Consider the following 23,682-nt stretch of genomic DNA (forward strand, 5'->3'; position numbering starts at 1 on the left):
TATCCAGTTCAGGGTCGCGGTGGGTCCAGAGCCTACCTGGAATCATTGGGCGCAAGGCAGGAATACACCCTGGAGGGGGCACCAGTCCTTCACAGGGCAACACACACACACACATTCACTCACACACTCACACCTACGGACACTTTTGAGTTGCCAATCCACCTGCAACGTGCGTTTTTGGACTGTGGGAGGAAACCGGAGCACCTGGAGGAAACCCACGCGGACACGGGGAGAACACACCAACTCCTCACAGACAGTCACCCGGAGCGGGAATCGAACCCACAACCTCCAGGCCCCTGGAGCTGTGTGACTGCGACACCTACCTGCTGCACCACCGTGCTGCCTTTTATTATTAATATTTATTTTAAAAACTTATTCTAAAAAACAAGCCATAAATTAATTCACCCCCTCCTGTGGTGCTGGGAAGTGATACAGCAAGTTTATCTGGACTGACAGTTAATACCAAACAACTCTGGGTGATTTCTTGTAAAGCTTATCCACTGAATTCTGCAGAAATTTGGAGAAGACGCTGGAACTCCCCTTTAAAGCAACACAAGGTAGTATTTTTACCTTATAATTACAGCTTCTAAATCATTGTGATGCTTTACTGACCTGTACATGGGAGAACAGAGTCTCTGCCGTTGCTCACCTAGGAGCACTGCAGAAACTGCACTATGTAACTTTTGCAGGAGGGTAGGAAGATATTGGTTAAATGCAGGGAATACATTTCCCCAAGGGCATTTATACAGTATATCTTCTTCATCATCTTCAGTAGAATAAAGACCCCCAACTGGTTTCACCTAACACCACCCTTATAGCAGAGTTCGACCAAAGGAGGCGCTGGTGAGGCAGAACTGCCTGTGATATAATATGATCTTTTTTCAATTAGGAGAAACGTGTTTACATTTAAAACATTGGTGGTGGGGTTTTTGTATTTTTAGAGAGTAATGCATTTGTGCTGTTCAATAAAAATAAGTATGTCATTGGATGTACGCTTTAATGATTTAAAACCGTTAAACACGTCAAGAGCGACTCTTCATTTCACACAAGCCTTGATAACGACTACATGCCCGTCCTCAGAACCTAGGGTCCGGGTTTAATTGTGGTGGTGGCTACAGTGAGGGGGGTGTTAAACTTGTTTTTAAATGGAGCTGTCTTGTTTTGGGTCAGTGCCGAGAGCGCGCGCTGATTGGCCGAGGCGAGAAGCATGTGAGGAGAGAGTCACGCGCTTTCCAGGAACCCCGTCAGGAAGAAGATAAACAAAACAAACCCGAGAGCAGCGCGGCGTGGACTCGGAGAGAAATGACATCGAACTTCACTTGGAAAGTCGAGTGAACTCGGACATATACGCCTTTTCAGACGCCTGAGAAGGAGAGCTAGAGGTGAGTCTGCCGCCCAGCCCCGGTGGAGCCGCGGGGGGCGTTGAATCGCTCGTTTAAACGGAGCAGATCGCTGTCTTCTCCCTGTTAGCTCCCTGGCTACAGTTGTGGGGCGCTAGCAGCTGCTGAAGAGAGCGAGAGAGGAGGCTGTGTTCCAAATGGCCAACCAGCTTCCAACCTAGTGCACATCAAAGGTAATTAAACAAACAAAATAGTGTCTGGTGTTATTTAGTACACCGCGCAGTTACTTCCTAAATACAAGGGAGTCTCTGGTTTATACATTTCCGCACCATTGTTGTGTATATTCGAGTTTTACAGCGCACTACCGAGGGAGTGTGGAGCCGTTTGGGACGGAGCCATAGAGAGAACTAGAAGGGGGAGGGACGGAGGCCATAGTTATCAAACAGCATCAAGTTTTGGTTCCTCGTGAAATGCTCGACTCTTCTGCAGTGTCCCTATAAAAAGTGTCAGAAATTAAGTAGTTTTCTGGGACGTGCCCTAGTCACATGGTTGGTTCCGAATTAGTTATGTATTGCAAAATGTAATTAGTAAAATAAGGACCTTAATATACATAAATAGTGCGTTGTGTGTCTAAAATAGAAAGCAAATTCCAGCTCACATATAGATCACCCTTCAACTGCGGGTGCCATGTACTATAGCTTTGAGAAATGTTGCTGGCTGCACTGTAAAGGGAGTAAGGAGCCATTGGAGACAGAGCCAGGGTTCGCGTTGTGGCTATCAACCTCTCATGAACATCTGAACTGTTTTAATGTGTCTGCTGTTGTCGTTAAGAATATCTCTGTAGACCGAAGGATATAGGAACAGCAGGTTAGTCGATTTTTGTGCTCACCTCTCTGCCATGTTTATTAAGTGTACCATCTAATGAACTTACGAATCTCCCATATGGAGGACATTTAAGCAACGTTTTCAATGTTTGTCTCAGTCATGCTCCTCATCAGAAGTTAAATCGCGGCAAGGAAATTAAGGTTTAGGTTAGAGATGGTAAACAAGCGCGACTCTGAAAGCGAGCCGTACGGTAGTGAATTGTGTCAGAGTTGATTAAAAAAAGACAGCCTGCATTAATTTAACATTCTTACGGAGACTTGTCTTAGAATCAACGCTTGGCTTGAGATCGGGTTTTATTATATAACTGTGAGGGGGAAAAACACGTATATATCGTTAGTGGACCGAGGGTCATTTAAAGAAGACTAGGCAAGGTACACGCCCCCCTTCAGCACAATGCCAAGACTGGCGATAGAAAGTTACTCTTCTACGTCTTTTCGAGCATTTATACCGACAAAAATGGGCTGTTTGTGTCCGGAGAGGACTTTATTTCCACGAGTTATACATTTATTTATCGTCTGTCATTTCGCTGCTCAGTTACGCAAAATTGTGCCTCTTCTCCACACGCCACATAAACACCTTTTTGTTCTCGTAGTAAACGTTTTAGAGGGTGCTAAAACCTCATCCAGTCTCGTTATTTACGTAACGTGAAAAGGCCTTCAATATTGTTTGTTGCTCCGTTGTCTCAACCGAACTTGAGAGGGTAGGGTATTTAAGCGCGCTTCACCTTGATTGACATCTCGCTCTCCCAATCACATTAGGGTAGGGGCGGGTCTAAGCTTCGTTTCAGGCCAATGAGAAGAAGGGGAAGCGTGGGCGTTGGCACAGTGCGGCAGGGTTCGGTAGCGCTTTGTTTTCTAAAGGGGCCATGTTGAGTTCAGTGCTGTGGAGTGTTAGTAGGTCAGAGTCAAAACTGAACTTTCCTCTCGATTAAAGCAAGCTCTGAAGGCTCTGCCGTCGCAGTACAGCCCTAGTGATGGTCCCTCTCATAGACGAATGTAGATGATGTTGATTTCATAAAGATGGGGGCGTTGTAGATAACTCTAATGCCCATGTAAACAATGTAAACATTAAATGGGTGGACACCCGCTGCAAGAACACCGCTCCGTTACCAAGAGACTGGAGTTCTGTAGTCTGGGCTTCACATTGCTGTGCCTTGCTGATCTAATAAATAAAAACTGAAATTACAAACTGAAGCCTCAATCTCTTACAGCAGTGGAGCAGCTGTGTCCACGTCCCTGTTCAGATTCGTCCTGTCATCATGTCTGGTGGCAGTCCATCACAGAAAATGACCCTGGATCAGCACTCATGCTTTGAAATTTTAGAAGAATGGTACCAAGAACCACTACATTATGAAATGAGTTATAAAGATATGAATTGTCGTGTAGCATTATTTGATTCTAGAGGAATTTGTTTACAGCCATGTATGTGCTGCCCAATATGCAAATGCGGACACTCTGTCTCCGAGACCTTGTTTCATATTTGTTTTGAGGAGGATTTGGCCTACAATGTACATATATTAGTCTTTTAATGAAGGCAGGAACATACAGTGCCATGAAAGAAAAATGTAACAGTTATTTTACCGATGTCAGCTAAACATATAAAAACCCACAAGGTTTAACACACTCCCCCAGTCACATCTGTGGACAGTTTTGCCAATTCACCTACCAATGTGGTGGTGGTGTTGTTTTTATTTGTTTGTTTGTTTGATTGTTTTGGGACTGTGTGAAGAAACAGGAGTTCCTAGATGAAACACGCTCAGGGAGAATGCCCCAAACTCTTCATATTTACCTGAGCTTGGGCTTAAACCCTCAACCCTAGGACCCATGGAGCAGGGAACTGCTTCCCTGTTGTTTAAACACATTAATACATGGAGTGCACAGTATATACTAACCTTAAAAATGTGAGTTGGGCAGGCGAGTACACAAAATATTAACATGCTACATTGTTTCTTATGAACAGGATATGATGAACAGTTGCTATGACAACGCAGGTCATACAGAGTTGCAACTGCAATGCTGTCCGACATTTTTTCAAAGAATGAAACTCGGATATCTCCCTCTGCGTAGTGCACCGTGTAGCTACGTTCTGCACCAAAATAGTGCATAGTATGTCAGATAATAAAATCATTTGTAATCAATATAAGTTTCACATCCCTCTGTGTAACATTTAGTGCAGTAGTGTAATATTTTGTAGTATAGTTAGTTATATAATGTGTAAAGCGCACTATTATGGACAGAAACAGAAATCTCGAGACGTGAGAAACAGTATTGTCCATTGCTGCCTTACTCAAAAACCGTCTTGTTCTAAGTATGTGCTTTGGATTTATTTTAGTATACTCAGCTTCGACACCTGTAACTATACTGCATGCTAAATACTCAAACACTAGGTAGAATTCATAATAAGTGTGCAATCGGGACACAGCTTATACGTTGTTCCACTGTACTGACCATACAGCAACACACATTGAATTTGTTTTAATGTCAAAGACCGAACTGTTCATGAATGGACCAATAGAAGTGCTCAGAAATGACTTGGAATAAAATCTTTTTACATTGACTTCCATTGAAAGTTAAGAAGCTTTTGACCTTCTCCTGTGATGTTACAATTTTGGTAGATGCATGTTTTTAAAATAGACATGCATCTATTGCAGAATATGGTCTTCTGCTTGCTTGTGTTGGCAGAATCAGTTTAAGCCCTGTGTTGTAGTTTGTATTGTTGGTAAGAGTAGTTAATACAAATAGTTTTATCATTGCCATTGCATAAATGTGTTTAATATGAAAACCTTACCGTAAATAGGTTCGTCAAACTGTACTGACCCTGTCGAGGCTACTCAGAGTGAATAAGTTTCAATGCTGTTTTGCAGTGAATCACAGGCTAAGAATGGCTTGGACATTCATTACGAGAGACTAATTAAAATGTTCAGAGATTATTTGTTTAGAGAATCTGATAAGCAGACTGGTGGGGAAAATGCCTAAGGCAAGATGCTTTAGAAATGCACAACAGGGGATTAAATGGACCCTCCTGCAGTGTATAGTGGCTAGACAGACATGGGGACACACCTCTAAATCTTTTATACTTCTTCAGTTGCCAGAACCACAGAATTTAACACCATAGATGTTGTTTTAAAAGCAAGTGCAGAGGCTGTTGTTGCCATCGTGGCTATGGTGCTGTCTCAGCAAGCAGAGTCCTCAGACATTTACAGAGCGACTTCTGTGTTTGAAGTGCAGACTACAAATTGCGAGGCTGGCCGTAATTAGTCCAACGCTTACTTTGCAGTGCTACAGCTCTGGCAGGCAGGAGGGCACTGAACTAATAAGATGGGTCTTACCTGTTCAGCACAGACAAAGAGAAATATGAAACCTAATAAGCAAACTCCATTTGTTTGATACTTTCGGAATTTGCCAGTGTGTGTCTCTAGCTTCCGAACGAAGGCCATCGATTTTATCACAGCACGCCCATGCCAAAGATTCTTCAGCTCATGCATAAAAAAAAAAGTAGTGGCCTCAAATCTCTCACGCCAGAGAAATGCTGGAATGGAAGAATGGATGACTATTTGTTTTTGAGCTGCCAAGTTTTGCATATATTAATAGACTGTTGCATAGAACAGATCAGCACTAATAGAATATAGTGCTGAGCGATATGACTGCAAATCAATATCACGATTAATTGAATATATTACATTGATTATTATTAATGAACAATGTTTTTGTTTTGGCGGCACGGTGGCGCAGCAGGTAGTATCGCAGTCACACAGCTCCAGGGGCCTTGAGGTTGTGGGTTCGATTCCCGCTCCGGGTGACTGTCTGTGAGGAGTTGGTGTGTTCTCCCCGTGTCTGCGTGGGTTTCCTTCGGATGCTACGGTTTCCTCCCACAGTCCAAAAAACACGTTGCAGGTGGATTGGCGACTCAAAAGTGTCCGTAAATGTAAATGTGTGTGTGTGTCTGTGTTGCCCTGTGAAGGACTGGCGCCCCCTCCAGGGTGTATTCCCGCCTTGCGCCCAATGATTCCAGGTAGGCTCTGGACACACCACGACCCTGAATTGGATAAGCGCTTACAGATAATGAATGAATGAATGAATGTTTTAATTTTTTGCCCTCATAGTTCACAGACAAGGTTTGCACTGCAAGTATGCTCAAGTATTAAAGCTGGGATGGGATGTTTTTCTGATGTAGCAGGGAGCTTTTCAGAACCATGTACTGTTCATATTTTGTGATGTGTTGAAACAGACCGATGGGATTAATTTTGGTCACTGAAACTTTGTTCAGTGTCACCTTCATGAAAGTCCAAAAATGTCCAGACTAGAGACACCGCAATTTTGTTTGGTACAAACTGCTTGATTTGCTCATTTTGCCTCTGTGTTTAGGTTCTCCTCCCTATTACGTCCGTGTGACTAGTGTGGTTATAAGTGGACAGTACATGAACACAGTAGAGAACATATTAACATTACCAAAGAACTGATTAACAGAATTAAAAGAAAAATCAATATAATTGATATAGGCAAGATTACCTAGATAATTTTCCATTAATTGCCCAGCTCTAGTAGAATACCCCCCCCCCCCAATGCCTTTTTAAAAGAAGTAGCAAGTTACTGTGTTGCCAGCAGGATCTTGTCTCCTCAGTAACCTACAAACTCCACTCTGCTGAACATAGTGTTACAGTACTGGCATGTTTTTCTTGTGTATCTAATGATCTAACTTGCACTGGAAAGAATCACATGTGTTAAGTAATCTTCTTTCCTTCTTTGTGCTCCATGTTTTTTTCCACCCAGTATGTTCCTTTCCAACATAGATTTTTCAAAAGCTGATTTTAGGTTGCCTCTCATTTCTGATCTGTTTCCTTTAATACTATCAAGGAAGAATGCACTATTGACTAGAGCATTGTGACTGTCTTATTTATGTTGTTTCATTCAGTGAGTAATATGTCCTGTAATATCTCTTGGGCCTATCCTGATTATCCAAGAAAACTACCATTTTAATGGTTCATAACCAAAACCGAAACCCATGGTTTTGCAGCCTACTGTTTGGTTCGTTGTGCATGTGACATGAGCCACAATGCAAAAAATATGAGAATATGATGATAATATAATGACAGCGCCGTCTTGACATGTGTGTTCTGTTTATAAACGTGTTGGTATTTCATAACGATGAGCTGTACATGCAGCGAACAGTATTTAGAAACCACCCTGGTATTCTGAGACCACGATTTGTTTACATCAGCAGCCTTCCACCGCAAAGAAGGGTAGAGAAGCTACAGTCTGCTCTGCGCGGTATTAGCCCAGCCAGCTCAATCGCGGTCATCTTGATGTTTTCATTCTGCCACATCTGAGTAAACACACAGATGCAGCAATCCCTCATTTCAAACTTCACAGCGCTCATATAAGTCTGATGTAATTCAATTCGTTGTGAATGCTAGTTGGGGCCATGATAGTTCGGGCTGCTGGCTTGCTTGAGTTAACATTTAGATTGCACTCCTTCACTCTAACACCTCTGCCTCATCCTGTTACATAGTTTTCATTGAACTCCCAGGCAAGGCTGTGGTCTTGTTGGTGCCTGCGGGGGCTAGCGTACTGAGCTGGCTAAGTTGGCGTAGATCCACTAGCTAACAATTCATTCAACAATAGCCTCCATTTTTTTAAGGTTGAATATAATAAAAGCCAGTTGTACAACAGGCTACCTTTCATTCAGGTGTTTGGTCCACAAAACAATGAAGTCAAAGAGATGGACAAACAAAACAAACACTGTGTTTTCAGTGCAGAGGAAGGCTGCCACAAACACTGGTCTGTTGTAACAGGTGGCAGACTGCACACACTTCTGTTTGTTCATTATTCAGATTAAGAAAAAAAAAATGTTTTCACTTGGTTATTTAAGGCTTGGTGATCTGGGTACAACAGTACTTTTGGTTTAGAATTTTAAAAGCATTTTTCTTTTAATTGCAGAAGATTTGTGTTTTATAGAAATTTATAATCTAATTATTATAAGAATTATTATCTAAAATTAGTATAGATTTACATAATTTCACCTCAGATATAAAAAGGTTTTTATAATTAAAAAAAAGTTAAAATTGTGAGTCTCGCTCCAGGTGACTGTCTGTGAGGAGTGTGGTGTGTTCTCCCTGTGTCTGTGTGGGTTTCCTCCGAGTGACTGTCTGTGAGGAGTGTGGTGTGTTCTCCCTGTGTCTGCGTGGGTTTCCTCCGGGTGACTGTCTGTGAGGAGTGTGGTGTGTTCTCCCTGTGTCTGTGTTGGTTTCCTTTCATGGTCCAAAAACATGCGTTGGTAGGTGGATTGGCTACTCAAAATGTCTACAGGTGTGTGTGTGTGGCTCTTTGAAGGACTGGCGCCCCCTCCAGGGTGTGTACCTGCCTCGGGCCGGGCCCACCAAGACCCTAAACTGGATATGCGGTTACAGACAATGAATAAATGAAGTGGTTGAAAATATTGCAACAATAATAATGAAAAATGTCAAATCATTGTATGTTAACTGATTTTTCTAATGGATTAAAACTGGGATTTCAAACCTGCCTGAAACAGGAGTTACACTGCAGCTTTACAAACATAAGCCAGAACAACAGGTGGATTTATTCACTGCTGTCCCAAATAGAGACAACCTTGTTTCTGATATTTGACATCTCTCCTGGTCAGCAGAATCGAGTTGGCCACTCAGTACAGGCTGAACAGCTATGCCCTACATCACAGTTGGGAATGTACTGGGAGTCCAGGCTCTGATAAACGATCTGCAGCCATTGTTATGGAAAGTTTTGCAAGTTATGCAAATGGCTCTTGTTTCTGAGCTGTGAAAGAATAAGCCCCAGTGGTGGAGTTTGTAGCGTAAAGGGGAAGTGGTGTTTGTCATGTGTTTGTTTTGCTTTTTTTTTCCCCTTTCCTTCTGTGGGCTACATGCAAACTCTGCTGTGCTGAAGAGCTGAAGCTCAGGGTGATAAGATGGTTGTTTGACTTGTTCGCTGCACCCGGAGGAAATGATGTCATCCAGCATAAGAGAAGCAGGGTTGTTTTGCTCGGTGTCGCAGCTGGCCAGCACGGCTGTAAATGCTCTCCAGCATATTTTTCGCCGATTTGTTATGCAAAGGACGTCCAGTGATTTGGGTCCCTCTGCTTGTCTCTGTCTGTAAGCAGAGGGGAAAGGGTGCCGCCGAGGTTGTTTTAAAAATAGCCCCAGTGCTTGACGCTCTCGCTTTCTCGCCTCCCACCAAACTGATACACTGGCTTCAGCCCTGCTGTCTGTTCCTCCATGGAGCTGAGTAGCCTTTTACGGACGGCCCCCGTAACTTTTTTCGACCACGGCTAGACCGTTTTACAGGGCCTGGCAGTAGACACAATTCCCCATCTTTGCTATCGTTTGAGTCATCTTGCGTAATAGAATAGTGGCTCCATTAGTTGATGCTGCAAGGACCTGTTCTAATTTCAGCAAACAGCCGTTTGTGACAGCCACTTCTAGTCAGTGTTTTGATTGTCTTCACCGAATTGTGGTTTGTAAGTGACATTTCGTTTATGGAAGCCTTGTTTACAGGACAGTGTGGGCTTAGTCACTGCGTTTTTGCACTGATATTCATGCATTATCTTGATATTTCAACCAGATAACCCCACATTCCAATCTATTAATTTCTCCCTCCGTCCCTTGTGTCTGCAGAGAACAGTGAACAGAGGAGGACAACGCAGCCATACTTGAATGCGCAGCTAAGGCCTCCAGATTATAGAAAGGCTCTTTTGTTTTATTGGTGAAATCCATTTTCTGCCAGAGATTGACAAAAGGACAAGGCAACAGGGGCAGGAGAGGTGGCAGACAAGTTTCCGCCAAGGAACTGGAGATCTGTGCTTGGCAATGCCTCAGGTAAGACATTCCCTTTAATGAATTGTGGCATATGTGTATTCCTGAGACTGAGTCTAATTATAAGCACCTGTACGCTACATTTTTTTTAGTGTTTTAGTATACATTGCTTACTAAATACCACTGCATTACTTTAATTTGGACTCTTATGGTCTACTATACAGCCCAGCATCAGTGGAATGGATCCTCCCTTTGGGGATGCCTTTCAAAACTACACTTTTGCTGACCAGGCACTGACCAGCACAGACCTGTTGGCCAACAGCTCTGATCCAGACTTCATGTATGAACTGGTGAGTGGCTTTCAAATCTCTGGGCCCTTTCAGTAGCGTGCTAACCCCACTGTTATAAGAGCACTTGTTTTATTTGTATGGAAATACTCTTTGGAAAATGTTGGTTAGTTGACGATGGTATTGTTTTCACAGGACAGAGATATGACCTGTCGCCAGAGCCCTAGAGGAGACGTATTCACAGTCGGGGACTGCAAAGAGTTTGACAGCATGGAACATCTTTCTGAGCTTGCTGACAGTGACACAGCTTACAGCTCCAACTTCGAACAGTGGGACACATATTGGGAAGACCTGACCAAGTATACTCGCCTCACCAGCTGTGACATCTGGGGCACTAAGGAAGTTGACTTCTTGGGCCTGGATGATTTCTCCAGCCCTTACCAGGATGAAGAAGTGATAAGCCGTACCCCAACCTTGGCCCAGCTGAACAGTGAGGATTCTCAACCTGTGTGTGACACTCTGTACCATCCGGACTTGTTGCTAAATCAAAAGCAGCCTGTGTTTCAACTTCCATCAGTGGGCAAGAAGATGGGCAGGACCAGTACCTCTGCCACATGCAGCTCTTCTAATCGCAATCCCTTGCCTGATTTTGCTGAGGGATCCCAGAAGGCCACTTGGCCAGTGCCCTCAAGCACAGAGACTGTGGCAAAAGCCCAGATGCAAGGGCCTAGCAAAGGCGCGTCTACGCAGCTGAACAGCATGGATTACGTGCGCAAGGCCAAGGTTCGCATCAGCGTACCACACAAACCTTTACCGGAGAGTTCTCAGCATATCAACACGACTGCTGGCTCTACGCTTCTCCAAGAACACGAGGTCGCTACTTCGTTGGTCAGTAATGCCCAGGCAGCCACCATTGGCAGTACATCCAGTGTAACCTCACCGATTTGCGAGAAGAGAGTGGAGATTCCTAAACGAGACGTACCCACAGCTCCGGCACCAGAGGTGGGGCCATCCAGAGCAATGCCACAAAACCATTTTCCTGTGGCTGGCGGCAGTGAGACCTTGCTGACCGTCAGCACCCTGGGAGCTGATGCTATCGCCGCTGCCAGTGCTGCTGCTGCCGCTGCCGCCGCCGCTGCTGCTGAGAAGAAGAAAGAGGAGGAGCACAACTACTCCCTGTTCCTTACCAGAGCTAGACTCGCAGGGAAACCCCTCGCTGACATGGAGGAAGATGAGGAGGAGGAGGAAGACGAAGCAGAAGAGGAGGAAGAGGAAGAAGAAGAGGCAGAAGCCGTGGATCTGGATGATGAAGACCACGACGAAGGCTTTGGTAGTGAGCACGAGCTCTCTGAGAATGAAGAGGAAGAGGAGGAAGAGGACGAGGATTACGAAGGGGACAAAGATGACGACATCAGTGATGCCTTCTCAGAGCCAGGTGCAAACCTCCCGTTCTTGTACATGTTCATAAACCCACTGCAGCAGTAATGAATTTTGTGCTCATTAGGATTTCATTATACATGCCCTTATCCAGATGAGGCTCATGAGATTAATTACTTGCAAATGTGTTTGTAGTTTCAGCGTGCCCATGCTAATTCCGGATGGTGGATGGTAGGGCTTCTAGGCAGCGTGCTGGCAGGTTCAGAATCAGGTCATGTTTGTCCTGCTGGATGTCAGTTTGACCCAGTGTGAGCTCTTATTGATGAGACACTGTGAAAACTATGTCTGGAGCTTATTCAGTGAGGCTCTTGTGCTTTCTGAGAACCTTTTGTTTCCACTTTTTTAACAGCCACACCCTCCCGATATTAGTTTTTTTGTTTTTTGTTTTTTTTTTTTGGTCCTCCACCCCATTTCATTCCAGTTCTTTGTCTGAATGTTCTCCTCTCTTTTGACCAGGATGTGACACTGACATGGTAGAGGATGTTAAAGGTCTGACGGCAGGAATTTCCAGGAAGAGAGGCAAGCGCAGATACTTCTGGGAATACAGTGAACAGCTCACCCCTTCCAAACAAGAGCGAATGCTGAAACCTTCAGAGTGGGACAGAGACACCCTCCCCAGCAACATGTATCAGAAGAACGGCTTGCATCACGGTAAGTTATAATAAAATGCCACTTGCATATATTTATAAGTATATTGTTGCTTTCCTCAAATGAGTGTTTCTTCACGCAAAATCATGGGATTTCAGGTGAAATATTATGTAAATTAGGCCATAATAATAATGATAATAACAAAAGGCATCTATAACCCACTATTTAATGACCCAAAGGCTATTAAACAAATGAGAGGAACATGTAACGCAATGTGTAATACAATAACACGAAGAGACATGGGATAGTCTGTTATAAGCTTCAGCAAAGAAGGAGGTTATGTGCAACAGAAAACATGGTAGGATTTGAATAGCAGTTGTTTTATGGTTGGATTTAAATAGCAATAGAGTTTGTTCATCTTGTGGAGGGAGGGAGTTTCAGAAGCATGGAGCAAGTCTGCAAAGGTTTGGAAGAGGGAATGACGAGTAATCCAGCTGAATAAGATCTAAGAGTGTGTTTAGGTGTGTAAGGTTGAAGATGGTCAGGCGGATAAGAGGGAGCTCTATTACTGAGAGCTATGTAGGTGAGCAGGAGGATTTTGAACTGTATTTGACATTTAACCAAAAGCAACTAGAGGATTTGGAGAACTGGACTGATGTGGTGATGCGACCACGTGTGAGTGAGGGGACAAGCTCAAAACCATCTGTAGTTTAAGTGGTAATGCCAGAAATGGGTGTTACAGTACTCAAGGTGGCTGGAGATTAATGCATGGATGAGACTTTCAGCAAAGGACTGAGAGAGAGATGGGTGGATTGCTGCAATATTATGTAAAACGAAAGAGGTAGTTTTACAACACAACCAACATGAGAATCAAAGGTGCGAGTGCTGTTTAGCTTAGATTGATTGGGGTTTTAGTGACTCATAACTTTTAAAATTCCTCTTACCAGCAATAAATGAATCAGTATATACTTCAGTTTAAAAATAGAGAACCTATTAAAAAGCGACTCCATCAAATGCTGTATTCACAGCTTAATATGGTAGACCCAAGCTAACAGAATAAAAATAGCTAGCATTCTCATCACAGTACAGTAATATGATGCAATATAATTGGACAGTGTGTTTTGTTGATTCATCCCTACCATTTATTGAAATGTCAGCGTTTCTGATCATTCCAAATAATTGGATTTGAAATGGTTAACAGGTCATTGTGAGATAATGAACCTAAACTGTGATGTTGCTCAAGTTATAAAAGCTTTCTGCATCTGTAGCAGAAATGAGATGCGTTTAGTGGTTTGGTATACAGGGGTCCTCGACTTATGACGTTGATCCGTTCCTACGTCGCGTTGTAAACCGATTTTCGGTGTAAGTCGGAACATACGTACATACTGTACGTAAATAACATACTGTAAGGACTTATCTTATCTTAACATCTATTCTCCTCGGTCCCGAGCCGCGTAACCGTGTATTCTTTCGCCGCGCACCCCAAACACGAAGTTCACGTTACGACGTTTACTAATGGGAGATGTGTCGTAGCCACGAAACATCGTAACTTGGGACTGACGTAACCCAAGGACCTCCTGTGTAATGCCTCAATTATTTTTAATAATTTCACTAAAATATATAAAGTAAATAATACACTTTGAACAGTGTGGATGCTAGTTGTCATGGTGTCTCTCAGAATTTGCAGCACACATTATTTATTGTATTTGGGAAAGCTCACGCTGTAAGGATGGATTGGTTGTACTCTTTCTGAATGGTAGGCTAAGCAGAAAGCTGGTGATTATCGGTAGCTTGACTTTGTTGACATAGTCAACTTAAAGTAACTCAAAGTAAAGTTTAATAGGAACTCCCTATTTATATCCTTAATCTCCAGAGAAAAGTTAAGTAGGTTCTTGTAACTTTGATATACACAGCCAGTTTAAGCTAACGCTGCATTCACATTGACCTAGAACCACAACACAGTGAAATTGAATCCGTTTACGTTCAGTGGGAAGTGCCGGTTCTGTCAGTCTCAACCATGCGGTGCATGACAGGTCCAGTGGAACAAGTTTGGTGAAAACATGAGTCACGCTGAACTTTATGCAAATGAATCCGGCCAACACAATGTGTCTCCCCAGTCAGATGAAAGCTGGCGTCCAGAATGCGAAGTATGAAACATTAGTTTTCAAATGTAATGCATCTGGTGAATCTAAAGAGACCAGCAGCTTTGGAAGAGAGCAGTGTGGACCATCATCTCACCATCTGTGATTAAATAAAAACAGCAATTCAAAATTCTGCAAAAAGCAGTCCCAATAAAATCAAAATCCAAGTGGGAAAACATTCATCTGAATGCAAATATCCTGTGAAATAGCCACTGTTAACAATAAGCATTAACCTCTCTGCCCACTCACCCCCTGAGAACAAACTAATTTCATTTAATTATAAGTACATCATATTTTTTTGGATTATTCAAAAATCATTTAATAATTACAAATGAGCAGGATTTAATTATAAATGGGTAATACAGAAGGCCCACATGAAGGCCAGCTGAAGAGGGAGTGTGTTCATTATGTGGGTTGTTTTTTTATTATTATATGTAAAAATGAAAATCTTGACTGGCTCTTTTAGGAAAATACACGCTGAAAAAATCCAGGCGGACCGACGTCGAGGATCTCACCCCTAACCCACGGAAGTTGCTTCAGATCGGGAACGAGTTGCGGAAGCTCAATAAAGTGATCAGTGACTTGACGCCTGTCAGCGAGCTGCCTCTGACTGCTCGCCCTCGTTCCAGAAAAGAGAAGAACAAGCTGGCATCCAGGTAGTGTTTTTGAAAAATGGTTTTTAGCCTGGTCTTGTCTGTACATTGTAGGAGGTTGGTGTAGCTTAAATCTGGTCGTTTTAAGATTACAATTTTTTTTTAATGTCAATGAAAACTATGTCTGGAATTGTTTTTTTAGATGCCCTTTTTATTAGTGAATCATAAGTGGCATATACAGCCCCGGCTGTAATCTCCAGTGAATGAAATGGTTTGAACCGGAGAAAGAATTAGAAAAGGAAGTCTTAATATTTCAATAATATAAAGTCATTGTGAATTACCAGATGGCCTCTTATTCTGCTTGCGCATATATATTGTGTTTTATGGTAGAGCGGTAGAGTGTGAGCGGTTTCCGGCTTGCAGGGAATAACCAACTTGTGTTTTTACTGTAGGAATCTGCAGTCTGGTATTCCACTTGAAATATGACATTTTTCTTTGTCTTGTATTTATTTAACAAGTGGCTCTAAAATATCATTGTAAAAATGTGCGTTGGTTTAAGAGTAGATTTATTTTGTTTACATTCATTCATTGTCTGTAACCACTTATCCAGTTCAGGGTCACGGTGGATCCAGAGTCTACCTGGAATCACTGGGCGCAAGGCGGGAATACACCCTGGAGGGGGCACCAGTCCTTCACAGGGCGACACTCTCTCTCACACACACACCTATGGACACTTGAGTCACCAATTCACCTACCAACATGTTTTGGACCGTGAGAGCAAACCGGAGCACCAGGAGGAAACCCACGCAGACACAGGGAGAACACACCACACTCCTCACAGACAGTCACCCGGAGGAAACCCACGCAGACACAGGGAGAACACACCACACTCCTCACAGACAGTCACCAGGAGGAAACACACGCAGACACAGGGAGAACACACCACACTCCTCACAGACAGTCACCCGGAGGAAACCCACGCAGACACAGGGAGAACACACCACACTCCTCACAAACAGTCACCCGGAGCGGGACTTGAACCCACAACCTCCAGGTCGTTGGAGCTTGAAGCTACCCTTAATTTGTTTTTCAGATTTTCTAAATTAGAAAAATGTATGTCACAACGTATATATTTCAGCACCAACTACCTAAAACATCTTCCCTCACTGCACCTGAGTTTAAGGTCACCATGCCCAATGTCAAGTATCAGCTGAAGGGTAAACAGGGCCCTACACCAGGAACTGTGATCTCTGGACAGATATAACACATCTGGGATGAGTTGGTGTCACATATATAATCCAAAACAGAAGAGCAGAAGCTGTTAATGCATAGGTAGACAAACGGTCTATTTATACAATTCACATCAGAAGAAATGCCGGATGAGCATTTGTCCACAAATTCTGCCCATATACGGTTATTGTGCCCAGAACCTGACAAATGTTTAAGGGTTGTAATTTTCAAGCAGAATTACCACATGTTCAATGTAGAAAGAAGAACCTAATGTACCTGCACATTGTCATCTGTTCTTCCAGAGCCTGCAGACTGAAGAAGAAAGCTCAGTATGAAGCCAACAAGGTCAAGCTGTGGGGCCTTGGCACTGAATACGGTACGTCAGTTTGAAATGGAAACTAAACAGCTGAAGGCAAATGCCTGAGTTTGTTTTCACTTTTCAGTGATGGATTTTAATTGAAAAAAAAAAAACCTTTAGTTATTTGGCTGTACTGTTTTTGCTCAACGATGGAGTTAGTTGCCTGTCTTCAACTGGTGTTATTTATTATCACGGGGCATCTTCAAAGTAAAACCCAATTGGAAAGTAAATTGTACACATTTATTTGGGTAATGTGTCATTTCCATCTGCAGATCGATTGCTGTTTGTGATCAACACAATCAAGGAGGAAATTGTGAACAGAGTTCAGGACAACTCCGATAACCACGGAACAAGCATGGCAGACAAGCTCGATAAACTGATAAAGGAAACGCTTGGTAAGAAGGTGTTTATTGCCATAAACTGTACTTTTTTGGCCATATTTGCTATGAAATACACATTTTATATAAAAAAATCTATACATATCACAAAGTCTAATTGTTTAATTCCTGAGCTGAATATATATCTATTTATATTCTTTGGGATTAACATTTTAACATCTCAACTCGTATAATAATAAGGTCATGTTCTTCAACTAGATTTTTGGAGATACATGTGACATATTGATTCTGTGTGAGCCACTGTGGTGGTCCGTGGTTAACCAAGCAGTCAGAGCAGGGCTCATCAAATAAAGCACAAGCCCCCCCCCCACACACACACAAAAAAAACCCCAACTTATTTCATTCTAAATCATAAAGTTGGGATGTGTAAAACTGACCTAACAGATTTTCTGTTTAGACATCTATAACCTATTTAAAGCCCTGAATAAATGCATTCTATGGCACCTTTTTAAAGTTAAACTTGTGACATTGGAACACAGCATCACATTCTTATCATTATTATACTTTTTATGTTAATAATGCAGTTGTACGTAATATCAGATCTTGCTTCATAGGCATGGTTTTGGGAATTTCAATGCGTCATTATATCAACTTTAATTCTTGGCATTTTACAGTGGAACCTCTACTAACGAACGCCTATGCTAATGAACTTTCCAAGATACGAACCTGGCATTTGAATATTTTTTGCCTCCACCAACGAACCATGATTCTAGAAACGAACCCGAGCCTCCTCCGAGCCGGCGGCTGGAAATGGCCACTGACCCCAATAGGCGAGTCTCCCAGTGCGCCCAGACTTGAGTGAGCTTTTAAGATTAGCAAATTGTAGCTTTAGCAATTTAGCATTAGTGTAAATAGCAGATATCGAAATTCGTGCTAAGTTAAACCGTATCTACGCTTCGTCTCCCCACATTCACATTCACACTCTCCGTTATTCCACCCACCCCCACCTCCCGTCATACAGCCAGTGCCTGTGTTACTCCTCCAGCCAGTCGTCACGTCTTCAAGGTAGCGATGTGTAACCACTTTAAACTTTATTTCTTTATTATTACTGTTACCACTGTATTTCTTTTTTATTTGCTACATGTATTTGTTTTACTAATTTGAGAGTGTTGTAAACATATATCAGTGCAAAAATGGTGATTTTCGGGGTGGGGATTGGAACGCATTAATTGCTTTTCCATTATTTTAAATGGGGAAAATTGACTCGAGAAACGAACTTTTCCACTTACGAACCGGGTCACGGAACGGATCAAGTTCGTAGATAGAGGTTCCACTGTATAGTGTTTTTTTTCTGTTAGTTAATTAACATTTTAAAATGCTCGCCTAAGGTTTAGCAAGGGTGATGCGTCCACGGCCATTCATCCGGACTTTCTTGACTGAGTAATTAGCCTTGGGACCCAAGCAGTGTTATTATGTGATTTACTTTCACTTTTTATATATACATTTTTTCTCTCTCCATACAGTGGAGTCACCAGTGGCTGGCCAGACTTCAGACTTTGTGAACCAGATCCTGGAGAACACTGGCAAGGGGGATCCCACTGGAGGTTTGGTGGGACTACGCGTACCCATGTCAAAAGTGTAGAGGTCGTACAGGGAGGTGCCCAGACGGGCTTTTTCGGAACGCGCATAAAGCCATCCTCGCCATTCCTGTCCCACACTGTAACAGCCCGACACTCTGCATGCCCATTTCACCCAGAGACGCATCCTCATGCTTAACGTGAATACACGCATACGAACACGTGGCTCTCTGCAGCCGTATGTGTATATTCACTTTACGCACACCTATGGAAATGAAACTAGTAGTTAACCTCTGCACTCAGTAGTCTGTTTCTTACCATGTGTGCATGTGGCTGGTACAAACTTCCATTTAAAGGCCACCATTTTGCAAATTCAAAAGCCAATCTACCAGATACCTCCTGAAATTTTGTTTTTGTCTTTTAATAGAGTGGGGAAAAAGCAACCAGTTTCTGCTGTAGCCATTTTCTACTTTATGTCCAGCTAAATCTGTCAAATGCCCTTTACCAGATACAGAAAGTAGAAGTGTTTGCTGTGAAGACAATTATGTAGTTATCTCAAATGATTGAGAGCTGAGGAATGATAAAAAAAAAAGCTAAATTCTATCAAGTTCCAGAACAATGCACTTAATGTTTAGCCTCACTATTTCTTCAGAGATCTGCTTTCCTTTTCTAGTATCGTGGCATTTGCAGGCTTACACAAGATACACGTTTAAAGACTATGACAAATTCAATGCAAATACGGAAGCATCTAAAATCTAAAAGGAGAAAAAAGCATTGATGCTAAGGGTATAGATATAGGACATGGATGAAACATGACAATTAAGAGAGGAGCCTGGGCTTAGACATTCTGTTTCTCTGTCTTGAGGTTGTCTCGGGGTGAAGGAAGGAGAGACAGATAGGAAGAAATTTTTGTCAGAATGGGCAGATGCCATTTTTACTGTGTACTGGTAACCCCACACCAAACCATTTCCTTTACACTTGGGTTTAAAGTGCCCTCACTTCAAATTGCCCTTGATGTTTCTTTTTTTTTTATTTTTTATTTTTATTTATTTTTTTTATTTTTTTTTTTTGGCGAAGTCGCACTGAAGGGGCTCAAAAGTTGATTCCCCCGAGTGGGTCTTGTTCATATTTGTACTTTAATAAAAGTAAGATTCATTGTGCCTTGTAGATGTGGAGGTTGGGAGGGGGAGCGAAACTTGCTCGAAAAATGAAAAATGAAAAAGAAAAACAAAAAAGAGGACCATTTTCGAGGAGGAGAGCAGCAGCCAGTGCGAGAGAGGTCAGACTTGTGGGTTTGTTGTGTATTTTAGCTTGACAAAGATACTCTGAATGTACATAGGAATACGGAGAATATAGATTTATGCCACAGAGTCTGTGCTATGTTTCATAAGATGGCTCTGAAATATATTTAGGCTTTGTTTTCTTTCTTTTTTTTCTTTTATTTTTCCTCTTTCGGTACTTTGTTTAAGCAAGAATGAAAGGGCGTGTGTGTGTGAGAGAGAGAGGGAGTATGCATGAGTGTGTGTATGTGTGCGGGAGGGGGGGGGTGGTTTTAAGACAACTATTCATATATTAAATACAAAAAAAGATATTTGCACACTATATTCTGATTGTTTTGTTTTGTACCAAAGACACATGCAACGTAAAATGGCAACTAGCCAGTCTAAGTAAGGTTTTGCACAGCTAACCTGACACCGTATTGAATGTAGGAAAAGTGGTAGGGTCAGGGATTTTCAATGAACTGTGAAATTTGGGTCCAATTATCTACAGAAAGAAGCATTCATTCGCATCCTCGGAGCTCTCTTGTACTGTTCTTCAGCTCTCAACTAGGATCGTTACTTTGGAAACCTGTGTACCCAGTCAGTTTCAGCGGTTTGGTTTCCCACCATTTGTAATTCTGTCAATTGAACGCTATCACGAAAAATGCGTAGGTGTGATATTATCATAGAACCAAAATGTTAACTATTACTGTTATCGTTTCGAATCCCACGTTCTATATTAAGCACTCTACCTTGCATATATAATATGTATAGTCATGAAATCATGCACACGTTTAGATCGATTACGAAAAACGACACCTTTTAAATGACTATGTTAATCAGCATGACTCATTTCTATATCTTTATATTCAGCAAGTATCCTTGAAATAAGAAAGGAAAAAGATTTATTCTCTATATTTTTGTAGTGGTTGCCTTGCTTGTTTTCCGTTTGTTGTTATGAATGAGACATTGGAACATTTTTGGAAAAAAATGCTCACCCTGCATGGGGAAACTTGACACTTCCTCATGAAAAAGTCAACCTTGAAAGGCTTCCTAAACCTGTAGACAGTGATAAGCTAAGAGCACACGGACTTTTAGGCGAGAGTGGATTTTTGAAAGAGAGCTTTTCAGTGTCACTTTGATAGCTAGCTACTGCACCTTCCCACTCGTTCAGTCTGAAAAGCTACTGCAGAGTATTCGAACTGCAGAAACGTTTGACGTTTGTAAAAAGGCTTGTTGACCGTCACCTTTTGGGTTTTGGTGAACTTTGTAGAGCTCTTATTTTTGATTGAAACAAAGAAGGGAGAATATTTTTTTCCTCCGAGTACCCGACTATATTTAAGCTTAAGAATTTTGTACATTGTAGCTATTATCTTTGATTTTCTCTTTGTTTTTTCGTAGCATAGTAGATTCTCTATATACCGTCCATGTTAGAGGCTACTGTAACGTCAGTGTTCTTTTTGTAAATAGAACTGAGATTTATCTTCTTATATATATATATTAATTCTGTACATGTACTATATTACATGTAAGAAAACGAAAGCACTTTGTCTAGACAAAAATGAAAAAGGAAAAAAAAAAAAAAAAGCATTTTTTTCCTTCCATCTGCTGCTAAACTGGCCTCGTTTGAATGCTGCAGTGAGTACTTGATTTTACCATCTTGACCAGGACAGGTTGACAGTGAGGTCTTGAAAGGACGGGCTAACTTTTGAGTCCCCCTGTGTGACGATGACTACGGCGTCACAATATTCATTTGCCTTCAGAAGACATTTCCTATGGAAAAGTACAAATTCTGCTTTGGGTTTTTCTTCAGGTCGATGTACAGTGTTGACACATTCTCCCTGGGCATTGCCAGAGGTGAATATTGTTATCATTGACTTTTCTTCTTTTCTTTTTTTTTGTATTTGTACTTAATGGGGGGGGATCTGAGATGTTCAAGGAAGCTTTGACTTCTTGTTAGTGGCTCAGAAGAAAAAAAATCTATATCGTTGTACTGTAAGGCAAATAGCATTTGCCATGGGGGAATTGATCGGACTACATTCATTTTGCCTTTCCAAATACCCATTCATTCTCAAAGGACAGCAAGGCCGTAAAGCTTTGTTGCTGTGGCAACTCATCCCGGCCTTCATTGTGCCATCTCCAATGAAAGCTTCTTAGCCAGGCTTTGGTTCTGCGTAATTATGACCATTCTCTAAAAAAAATAAATAAAAAATTGTAAAAAAATGAGGACGAAAAAAAAGAAATAACAACAAAAAACACCACCACCAACAACAAAAGCACTTGATGGCAAGTGACCATAAGCAACAGGGGTTTAGGTGGAAGCGCATGTCGTTTATCTGTCGGTGGCCTGCTGTATAGGGAGAGTTTGTCTTTGATTCTTGCGTTGTTTCAGGTTCTTGTATACAACATTTAATGGCTGTGAGCTAAGCTTTGAGTTTTAGACTCTGTGGCATTCAAACAGTTAAGGAAATGGTTGTTATTCAAAGCCAGTAACTTTTTGTCTATTGTTTAACTTTTGAATTAAAACACAAAAAAGGAAAAAAAAAAAAGTCTAAGCTATTTTGTCATGTGAATTTGTATGTAGTTCAGTTCAGGATAAGGGGCCTCTTCTACAAATCAGGGTAAATCCGACGAAAAAAAAAAAGAAATCAAGTTTTCCAGTTCAGAGGAAATGATTTGAAACATTTGAAAATATGAGCTTGCATACCATTCCAAGCTCTTAATATAATTAAATTAGTATAATGCACATTTATTTAGCATGTACTCCATTGTATTTCATACTCCAACATGTATGGATCCTGCTCTTATTTTAAAAAGGGAAATAACCTTGCTTTATTTCTGTTCCAACAGCTTTGTAATTTTAATTTTTTTTTTGCGCATATTATCCTGTTATCCATTTAACATCACTTAAACAATAACTTACCAGATTACATTCTTAAAAAGAGTAAGCTAGCTACTAAATCCAAATTGTGCTTCTATTTGTCTGCACTATATTGATAATTAAATGAATGTTGGGGTTAAAGCTGCTTAATCATGTTGTATAGGAATCAGTAATCATTCCTTGTTGTATTCGATTTGTGTTTGTGTGCCCACTCCTCAAGCTACTAGCTTAAAAACGTGTTTTTTATTATTATTGTTTATGGAGAGATTACTCATTTGCCACTCTATTTGTACGAACGGCAAGTTCACCTTACGCACTTGGATCTCGATGGAAAACCGCTGAGACATTATCTTCCAAATTTTTCTAAAATGGCTACAGTACACATTTAAGAGGAGACATACGTGCGTTCTGATGTGTTTTTCATTTTGTTGTCATTTTGGAATGCCTAACTTTTTATTTTTTATTTTTTTTTTTATTTTTTTTTTTTTTAAACAAACCTGTAAATATGTATGTGTTGTCTGTGTAAGAAACATTTGCTCTCAATGGTGCACTATGCAGGTCTTTCTCTCTGTAGTAAGATGGAATGTTGCTTTAGTTTTCAGCTTTCCCAATAAAAAAAAAGCTTGTGCTTATTTTTTAACAAAGAAATTTTAACTAGATACATGGATAAAATTGAAACATTGTTCCTTTAGGTGGCCATAACTTGATATTCCAAATGTGTTTAGACCATTTGACAACTTCAGAGTCAGCCTGTCTTATTGTTGCTAAAAAATAAACATGCTCTTTCCAGTGTATTTAACCTATTGGATGCTGTAGTTTTGTCTGTTTGGTTGTTTTATATTTGGCGCTGTCACTTTTGGACATTTTCTATGCGTTTTGCCATCTTCTGTGCTTTTTGTTACTCTGCAATATCTTTTCAAAATTGTTTTGCGACAAGAGTAATGGATAAGAGCTTCAACACCGTTGGTTAAGGGTTTTGTAGAAG

The 23,682-nt window shown here is 41.4% G+C and overlaps 1 protein-coding gene across 2 annotated transcripts; it reads left to right on the plus strand.

Annotated features, from left to right (window-relative positions):
- The first annotated feature begins 1,281 nt into the window (after nucleotides 1–1,281).
- On the plus strand, nucleotides 1,282–19,561 carry crebrf (creb3 regulatory factor). 2 transcript variants are annotated; one of them, XM_066646167.1, is made up of 9 exons: nucleotides 1,282–1,573; nucleotides 9,871–10,071; nucleotides 10,233–10,358; nucleotides 10,491–11,730; nucleotides 12,189–12,383; nucleotides 14,928–15,117; nucleotides 16,587–16,660; nucleotides 16,915–17,037; nucleotides 18,504–19,561. In XM_066646167.1, the coding sequence occupies exons 2-9, from the start codon at nucleotides 10,063–10,065 to the stop codon at nucleotides 18,620–18,622; spliced, it is 2,076 nt and encodes a 691-aa protein (XP_066502264.1). In that variant the 5' UTR covers nucleotides 1,282–1,573; nucleotides 9,871–10,062; the 3' UTR covers nucleotides 18,623–19,561. The 2 variants fall into 2 exon arrangements, with proteins under 2 accessions (XP_066502264.1, XP_066502265.1); XM_066646168.1 differs by having other exon boundaries at nucleotides 1,307–1,382.
- Nucleotides 19,562–23,682: the final 4,121 nt, after the last annotated feature.

The sequence above is a fragment of the Hoplias malabaricus genome, chromosome 15 (genome assembly GCF_029633855.1).
Source record: "Hoplias malabaricus isolate fHopMal1 chromosome 15, fHopMal1.hap1, whole genome shotgun sequence".
Lineage (NCBI taxonomy): Eukaryota > Metazoa > Chordata > Actinopteri > Characiformes > Erythrinidae > Hoplias > Hoplias malabaricus.